Here is a 10,000-nt window from a genome sequence, read left to right as displayed (position 1 = left end):
CCTGTACTGCTCTTAGAGTATATATGAAGGAACCACCAAAATAAATCAATGCATTATTTACGATCAAGGTCTCTGTTAAATACGTGTCTACAGTACAGCTAAAAGTAAAGCAAAAGTGTGTTATTATTATTTGGTTTAAACAGAACGTTATTCAATTTTAATCATGACAAGAACAATGCATGGATGATTACATACTCAAGCATATAATGCTTATTTTAAGCAATCATAGTAATTACAAAACACGGGTTAGCATGATGGCGGAATAAATACATTAACTCATTTAATTATTATTTTGTTCCTTCTGAATCACGGTCTCTATTTAAGTAAAGTCGTTAGGAATGAAATTGTCTCTGTCACATCGTTGCTCCAGCTTTTAGTTCCATGCATCTTCAATAATATCTTCATTTGTCTCTGTCTGTGCTTAGTGTGTAGCTTTGTCTGTCTGTCTGTCTGTCTGTCTGTCTGTCTGTCTGTCTGTCTGTCTGTCTGTCTGTCTGTCTGTCTGTCTTTCTGTCTATCTGTCTGTCTGTCTATCTATCTGTCTTTCTGTCTGTCTGTCTTTCTGTCTGTCTGACGGTCTGTCTATCTGTCGCCATACTGCCAGTACAATATCCAAGCGCGATTGCATGGAGTATGGGTATAATAAAAGCCAACAGCGAAATACACTCCACAGACCCGTACAGAATTCAACCTCAGACAGCTCGCTTGCGTGCGGAGAACTAATTTATAGAGAAATCGGACCCGCCACGTGACCTTGAAAGCAAGGCGCAATTGGGTTAATGTTGCATAAAATGAGAAAAAAATCACCTTGCCGAAGGATATACGATGCTTCCCTGGTGATTTTAAATCGGCTCAAGTTACTACGACATTGTCTGCTGACTGCTGTTATGACGTAGATACTATACAGTGCGTTCCTGGCCCAGAGTATACGAGTACGCGGCGGCAACTGTCATTTCCTAGACTGGCTTCCAATACCCGAGGCAAACTTGCTTATCATTTGCTCTTGTTTTTTGCCCCGAGTCGTTTTTTTCTTCCTCGTTCTGGTGGATCTCATTAGCGGAGATCCTTACCGCTAGTATCGAATGACGCATGTCACTTTTTACATTTAGTCAAGTTTTGACTAAATGTTTTAACATAGATGGGGAATCGAAACGAGGGTCGTGGTGTGTGTGTGTGTGTGTGTGTGTGTGTGTGTGTGTGTGTCTGTCTGTCTGTTTGTATGTGTAGAGCGATTCAGAGTAAACTATTGGACCGATCTTCATGAAACTTTACATGAGAGTTTCTGATTATGATATCCCCGGACTTTTTTCCTTTTTTGGGATAAATGTCTTTTATGACGTCATATCCGGCTTTTTGTGAAAGTTGAAGCCGAACTGTCACGACCTCATTTTTACAATTAGTCAAGTTTTGACTAAATGTTTTAACATAGAGGGAGAATCGAGACGAGGGTCGTGGTATAGATTAGAGAAGTTCATTAAGAAAGCAGGTGGGGTAGTTGGGAGGAAGCAGGACACTTTTGCATCAACGCAGGAACGACGACTGACTGACAGGCTACAGAAGATTTTGACCGATGACACGCACCCACTCAGACCTGAACTTGATAGCAGACGGATAGACAGAAGCTTAAGATTTAGACAGCCATACACAAGAACCACACGCTACAGAAACTCATTCATTCCATCTGCAATTCACATCTTCAACTCTCAGGTGGGGCGCTAGGTGCTGGTGCTGTCGCTCTGACATCGGCATAATCTTTACATCCTTTTATCAGTTGTTTTTCTTTGTTGTTAGTTATATTGACTTATAGGATACAAATGTGAGAAGATAATGTGGTTAAAGTGTGATAAGGTGATAATGTGATATAATTTTTAAACAGGCAATGCATTGCTTCTATTTGTAGGCTTATTTTAGTAAGTGTGTGGGTACAATGTTTGCGTGTAACGATATGATGTGAATATGCGATGTGAATGTTACTACATGCATGGTTGATTGATTGATTAATTGATTGATCAAGCTTGTAATTTCTCTTTTAGAGATGAATAAAGATTATTGTATTGTATTATTGTATATTGTTTGCGGCCCTATGCTCCACAGGGAGTCTACAGGAATAAGTCAATTATTGTATTGTATTGTATTGTATGTGTGTGTGTGTGTGTGTGTGTGTGTGTGTGTGTGTGTGTGTGTGTGTGTGTGTGTGTGTGTGTGTAGAGCAATTCAGACTAAACTACTGGACCGATCTTTATGAAATTTGACATGAAAGTTCCTGGGAATGATATCCCCGGACGTTTGTTTCATTTTTTCGATAAATACCTTTGATGACGTCATATCCGGCTTTTTGTAAAAGTTGCGGCGGCACTGTCACACCCTCAATTTTCCATCAAATTGATTGAAATGTTGGCAAAGCAATCTTCGACGAAAGCCGGACTTTGGTATTGCATTTCAGCTTGGTGTTTAAAAAAACTAATGAATGAGTTTGGTCCTTAAAAATCGGAAACTTGTAATTAAAATAATATTTTTATTAGACGATCCAAAACCAATTTCATCTTATTCTTCGTCATTTTCTGATTCCAAAAACATATACATATGTTATATTTGGATTACAAACAAGCTCTGAAAATTAAAAATATGAAAATTATGATTAAAATAAATTTTTCGAAATCGATTTAAAAATAATTTGATCTTATTTCTTGTCGGTCTCTGATTCCAAAAACATATAGATATGATATGTTTGGATTAAAAACAAACTCAGTAAGCTAAAAAGATCGTCGCGATATAACCTTCGTGGTTGAAAACGACGTTAAACACCAAATAAAGAAAGAAAGCTAAAAAGAATAGAGATACAGAAAAGCGTGTTATCTTGCTCAGCGCGACCACTACCGCACTATTCTGGCTTGTCGATTTCACTGCCTTAGCCACGAGCGGTGGACTGACGAAACTACGAGTATGCGGTCTTGGTGAAAAAAGCAGTGCGTTCAGTTTCATTCTGTGAGTTCGACAGCTTGACTAAATGTTGTTATTTCGCCTTACGCGACTTGTTTTTATCGTCTGCCGATGCGAGGTCGTCCGCTAGCGCCGCGTGACCCCAGCAATTGCATGCACTGCTCCGACACACACTACATCAGTCACAGGAGGTTGCGTCGATCGGTAGAAGTAACCTATTTCTTGGTGCATGTTTCCAGGTTTCACAATCTTCTGTTTCGCCTGAAGTCAGTGGTACTGGCAACAGTAGAAAGTGTAAACAACACAGCAAACGAAGACTTGCAACCCGGCATTAGTCGGGAACATTCTCACTTTTCTCTGCAGCCGATACGCAAAGTAAATCGAATCAAGTCGAAAGCAGCCAATCTCTTTCTTGAAATAGTGATATTCCAAATGAACCACGGCATAAAGCGCTTTGAACTTCGGATAAGGCGCTATATAAAAAAAGAGAATAATTAAAAAAATTTTTTTAATTTTTTATCTGGATCAAGTAGCAAATAGTTGTGAAGTTAAAACAAACGAAGAGGGCAGCTTCCTCACTTCCCCTCTGCATAACTATAAGTATAACTATGAAGTTGCTATCAGACAAAGGCCATCTTTCCATTGCCACTCCTGTCACAGAGTTTTGTTTGAAAAACAGTGTTACTCATGGAAAAGCAAATATAGCATGGATACATTCAGGCAAAGTTTGGGACTTGACAAAAATGCTGTCTCGTGCCTAACATGTCATTCACACCTGTCAACACGGGCAATGCATGCAAGTGTTCATAGAAATAACACTTGGTCCTGTTCCAGAGGTTCTCAAATGTCTCACACTGTCTTTCTGACAAGTTGCAAACTTCAGATTTTTCCTGACTGCCAGGTAGTCAGTTTTGTGAGCGTGGCAGTGTTTTGCATTTACCTGTGAATGTGTCGGATATTCTTAACCAACTTCCTCTGCATCAAACTCAAACCGAACACGTTTCTATCTGTTATGAAAATGGACACACTAGAGTTATATCCAAACATAAAGTTTCACCTGATAACATTTTATCGCTTTAAAGTGGTTAAAAGCCAATAATCCAATCTACGCAGACTTGGACTTGCACAACGCTGGATCAAAGCTAAGCAAGTCACATGGTGATAGTGTTTGTTGGGATTTTGAACAAAACTTTAAAGAAACACAACATGAAGTTATGGTTCCTGCTGATAACTCTGCATCTCAGTCAAGCCTTGAACGAGTTACACGCACTTCACGGCCTATGTTGTATGAGTCCAGAGTTCTAAACATAGCCCTGTGAATATAATTCTTTCGAGACTGAAAATGGGGAGGAAATGGCATTTTCATGGCTTTTTGCTGAGGGCAGACATGGATTCAGTGACATGCAATATGGCTTTCAATGTACGCGTACTTGCGAAACAGACTTTACAATGTGGACTCTCGGTTCAGAAAAGATATGATGTAGGCCCCTTTTTGCTTCAGTCAGCAGAAGCATATGACAAGTTACTTCTCAGACAAGATGCATCAATCTACATGAAAATCCGATCTCCATTTGCAACTGGAAGACAAAGTAGAATGTGGTGCAAAGGATACTGATAATATTAATACCACTTCATCTTTGCATGACAGCTCTTACATGTTCATGAAGAACATTCGAGGGACAACTGCTTACTTTCACTTATTCCCCCCTCTGCTTCTTTCTCTCTGTAAAGGTGTAGGGCTAGTTATTTTTCGGTAACTTACCCAACAACCAAAATCACTTACCCAACAACGGGCCTGAATCCTCGATAGCTCATGGGTAGAGACTGTACACATTGTGGATCTACCTTTTGCGACTCAAAAGTTCAGAACACTCTAATGTACAAAATATACCTTTCTGGAGCAAACAATACAACCATACCGCATTTAAACCAGCAACTACAGGCTCAGTTGAACACATGAATCTCAATATAAAATCCATGAGTTTGGTTGTTTTCTGAATTCAGATCTGCCGTGCACAATCGTTTATCGCTAGCAAGATTCCAAGGAAAAGTAACTCTCATATTTTGTCTAGCGACACGAGTAGTTCCCCTTCCAGATTTCGGCTGCATCGACAAGACTGCAACCCGACGGTCAGTTTTCAACAATATTTCATTTTATAAACAGATCACACGCAATCAATTGCAAATATTTAATCAACTTAAAGAATATGCAGCGGTTTCATACACTATTTTGCCCCAGAAAACTGACCTTCATACAGTTTTTAACGTTGGAACACGGGTGTAAAACTTCGTCTGCTGGTCACATTCGAGGAAAGAACATTTCCTGAGCGATACCAAAACATCAGTGAACAGAACACACACTATCTGCCTTTACCGCCACAGCAGAATGACAACATAACTGTGTACTTGATTTTAGTTCAAAACATGGAAACTGACAAAAAGTGTTAACGGAATTAAATGATTTGCACGGAACTATGCAACCGCGCATTAATCGATCGCCTGCGCAGGTAGACTGGTTGGGTGAATATGATTCGATCAAACTTTCGCACAAAAACTCCTCTTTTCTTTGAATAACTGAAGAAAGGAGGAATAAAGAGGTTACATACCTCGTCTCAGTGATTATCAAAAATGAGACTCGGCATGTAACCTCTACATGTATCCGTACATCACTGCTTCTCTTATTATTATTTATAAACACGGCTTCGACCCCTGTTGATTTTAATCAACCAAATTTCTTGTCCTTCTTTGCGCTGCGCTGCAAAACTGAGACCGGCCAGCCAACGCGCGGGAAAAGAGCCACTCCCTGCCGCACAAGGTAGCTCGCGTATAGCGGCTGCTGTCGGCTGTGTTTATATCACGTTTGTATCAACATAATGTCTGTTCTGTCCGGCTGACAGTGCTGCAAAAAGTAACTTGATAAAAAAAATATAGCTATTCTGATGAACACGTGGGGGAATTCGGGGGCTGTGATTGGATGGTCTCTTCCGATCATCAAAGCATAATGCGGCGGAAGTCGGCCATATTACTCAATATCCAAAAGCATATTGAGAAAAATGGCCGACGCATGATTCCGGTTTACCCATCTGTACCACGGCGATGTTTCTATCGACAACAGCATACACTGACACAAGGGCGGATCAATTCACTTTGGAGGGGGGGTTACAAAATGACTGCAAAGATACAAGTTGACGGCGCCGAAGGCGCCTAAGCCTCTAGGGGGGTCCGGGGGCATGCCCCCCCGGAATTTTTTTTATCCAAAGAAGCAAAATAGAGCTATCTGGTGCATCCTGAGCCAATAAATTACCTCTTTTTGGGGGGGGTGGGGGGGGGGTTACGTAACCCGTGTAACCCCCCTCAGATCCGCCCTTGCTGACAACTTAAAAAGCTGTTTCAACAACTGTGTTGTGAAGTCGAATGCACTTGGAGTCAGTTTTTCTTCCAAAGTCAGAAAGCGTGTAGCGGTGTGCAAGTCTGCGCGAACATGATGCGCGTAAGAAGTTTGTCTGCTATCAAAACCTGAGATCAACGCATCGACGCAAAAACTGTCATTTTGTAAGTTTGGAACAACAAATCAAGGTCATAACAGCTATATAATCGCTATTGTGTTTTCAGCGTAGCAATAGGGTCCGATATTTAGACTCGAACAAGTATAATGCGACTCGTCATCGACTCGTCGGCATTATACTTGTCTCGTCTAAATATCGGACCCTATTGCTACGCTGAAAACACAATAGCTGTTAATATGTTTGTTTGTGAACATCCTTTTTAAATGACCATAAAAACACCGCAGAAAATGGTGTATATTAAAATGAAATCAAATTTACTTAGGCAATATCCGCTGCATCGCTGTAGTTATGCAAACATAATTCAAGTCAGTGTCTTTTCACGAGGCTAACCGTTGTTATTTTTGTTTGTTTTAGTCAAATACAAATACATACTGAATACATGGTCGATCAGTTAAGCCTGAGAAAATATGTCAGGAATAAATCGTTTAACAAAGTAGTTCCAGGTTAAATCGGTAACTAAGGCATTTAGTCAATTTGGCGTCGTCCCAGCACCTCGAAACTGAAATGGGTAGTCAATTACACGGAGCTAAGAAGTTATCATGTAAGGAAACCTGTAAAATACAGCAACTTAAACAACATTCTTGTGACCAAGCTGACTTTAAAGAATCTTGATCGATCGATAATTTTCTTATTTTTTATCAGTTGCTTCTTTCTTGTTCAGAAAGCTCTCTCACTCTCTCTCTCTCTTTTTTCTCTCTCTCTCTCTGAGTCAGTCACACACACACACACACACACACACACACACACACACACACACACACACACACACACACACACACACACACACACACACAGATAACAAGGTACAGGGCCGGACTAGGCGAAGAGGAGGGGGGGGGTTGCGAGTGGTGGCCCAGGGGGACATCCCCCCTGGCGGCCGGGGCGGATCAGTTCATTTTATGACTGTTTTTTTTCAAAAGTATATTGTGAAGATATGGGTGTGAAGGCGCGAAGCGCCGAGCCGACGGCGCGAAGCGCCTAGCTTGCTAGGGGGGTCCGGGGGCATGCCCCCCCGGAAAATTTTGAAAAAAGGATGCAAAATGGTGCAATCTGGTGCATTCTGAGGATGATCATTACCAGTTTCAGGCGGCAGATTTTGTCACTGATTAATACCCAAAAAATTGAAACTCAATGTAAAATAAAGAAATGCATACCTCATTCAATATTTTTATTTTTTGGCTGGGGGGGGGGGGTCCGGAAACCCTAGAACCCCCCCTCTCGTTGTGGGGGTCAGGGGGCGAAGCCCCCTGAAGCTGACGGGTAGGTCATATTCTGAGATAGGAAAATGGTCGCTCCTTGCATGAAACGGCATAAAATAAGCAATAATAAAAAAAATTTAAATAAGTAAGGTACATGTTTAGGCTAGGGGGGGGGTTGCGCAACCCCCATAACCCCCCCGGTAGTCCGGCCCTGCACACACACACACACACACACACACCAATGACACGGCAGGTAAGATAGACGTATTTACCATAAGAACGGTTTGTGTAAAATGCTGTAGTCTTTTATACCGGGGCGAGATGGAGATACATTGACACAACATATATATGAGAAGGGCCCCAATTATGGACCAGTTTTTGTTTCATGCTTGTTTCCTCGTGAAGAAGTTTCATTTTGTGCTTGGTGGTTGTTATCTGTTCAGTTAACTGTTCGGCTTCGCTGCAGCGAGTTAGCTTTTAAAGGCATTAAATAGAAACAAAGACAAAATCACAACTTGTCCATATTTATGAGCCTTAGCAGAAGAACAAAAGTCGGTCCCCATATTAGGGGCCCTTCCTCCATATGTGGATTTTTGTCAGATTTCAAATCCAAAAAGACCCCCCGCGGGTTAGGGGGAAGAATTTACCCGATGCTCCCCACCATGTCGTAAGAGGCGACTAACGGATTCTGTTTCTCCTTTTACCCTTGTTAAATGTTTCTTGTATAGAATATAGTCAATTTTTGTAAAGATTTTAGTCAAGCAATATGTAAGAAATGTTAAGTCCTTTGTACTGGAAACTTGCATTCTCCCAGTAAGGTAATACTACGTTGCAAACCCCTGGAGCAATTTTTTGATTAGTGCTTTTGTGAACAAGAAACAATTGACAAGTGGCTCTATCCCATCTTCCCCCTTTCACCGTCGCGATATAACCCTTCGTGGTTGAAAACGACGTTAAACACCAAATAAAGAAAGAAATCCAAAAAGAATGTTGTCAGAGTAAGGCGCAGCATGTGTGAAACATAGTTGAGGATAACCTCACAGGATTATAATTTTGAAATTTGAACATCCTGAAGGCTTTGGCATGTGAGTTTGAGCAATTGATGGCCGAACACCATGCCTCACTGTGCTTTCGTGTTGGCGCGGCCATGGTTGTGCTGCACGATATCGCTACTGCTGTGGAAAGCGAAAGTAGGTTGTCCCATGTTTCCGCGTGGTGGCGCCACAGGGCTTCCTGTCTCAATTTTAAGCACCGTATGAAGCGTCTCTGTGTACTAGTACTCTACAGTCTCTGATGCAGTGCACAACGTATTTCTTTCCCTTTTTAAAAAAAAAAATGTGTATGTGTGCAATTATATACCTGATCTGATTCTGTCTTATTTGTGCAATGTTTATTGATGCAAGATAGTTGTTTCTGTCTTCATTTGTCAAAGGTTTATGGATGCAATAGGCCTGCTTTGGTCTTGTTTGTCAAAGGTTTATGGATGCAACAGGCTTGCTTTGGTCTTGTTTGTCAAAGGTTTATGGATGCAACAGGCCTGCTTTGGTCTTATTTGTCAAAGGTTTATGGATGCAACAGACCTGCTTTGGTCTTGTTTGTCAAAGGTTTATGGATGCAACAGCATACCTGTCAAGTCTTACGTTTTTTGCGTAATTCTTACAGAATTTTGATGTTTTTCAAGTCTTACGGCGTATGCCGAAGATCTTACGGTTTTTACAAAACAATTTGGTCAAATAAAAAAAGATCGCAAAGGTTCGTCCGAGAACAAAGTAACAGCTAAAAAATCTCGCGGTAACTGATCCGGCGGAAGTACAAGGCAACGCGCATGTGCACACCGTCAGCGCGATCTGACTGAGAACTGTGCGACAACGCTTGACCACACGCGACCTCAAATTAAAGCAGTTACATGTACTATTGTTGTTGTTCTCGGTATCTTTAAGGTATTTTTTTCTCACGTTGTACGAAGTTTTAAGCCATAGAAATGAAACTAAGGGAATTGTGATGCATTTTCGAAGAGCTAGCGATCGAAAGTGAAAGTAGCCGGATTCCTGTCACCTCCGATCATGTCGGACTTGTTTTTAGAACACGCGCGACCTCAAACTAAAGCATTTACATGTAATATTTTTTGTTGTTCTAGTATCTACACAGTATTTTCTCACGTCGTACCTAGTGTGAAGCCATATAAAAAAAAACTAAGGGCGTTATGATGCATTTTCGAAGAGGTAGAGCGCGAAAGCTGGCACCGGATGTCTGTCACAACCGATCATATACGACTTGTTTTTAAAACATGCTCGA

The 10,000-nt window shown here is 41.1% G+C and overlaps 1 protein-coding gene across 1 annotated transcript in view; it reads right to left on the bottom strand.

Annotated features, from left to right (window-relative positions):
- Positions 1 to 8,909, bottom strand: part of LOC138955178 (uncharacterized) — a 15,407-nt gene extending 6,498 nt beyond the window's left edge. The window contains exon 1 of the mRNA XM_070326844.1: positions 8,830 to 8,909. Coding sequence (XP_070182945.1) covers positions 8,830 to 8,909 — 80 coding nt within the window. The remainder of the gene's footprint in view (positions 1 to 8,829) is intronic.
- Positions 8,910 to 10,000: the final 1,091 nt, after the last annotated feature.

This window comes from Littorina saxatilis, linkage group LG2, assembly GCF_037325665.1.
Source record: "Littorina saxatilis isolate snail1 linkage group LG2, US_GU_Lsax_2.0, whole genome shotgun sequence".
Classification (NCBI taxonomy): Eukaryota; Metazoa; Mollusca; class Gastropoda; order Littorinimorpha; family Littorinidae; genus Littorina; species Littorina saxatilis.
Note: the sequence above shows the minus strand (reverse complement) of the source record. Positions and strands in the feature narration are given on the sequence as shown.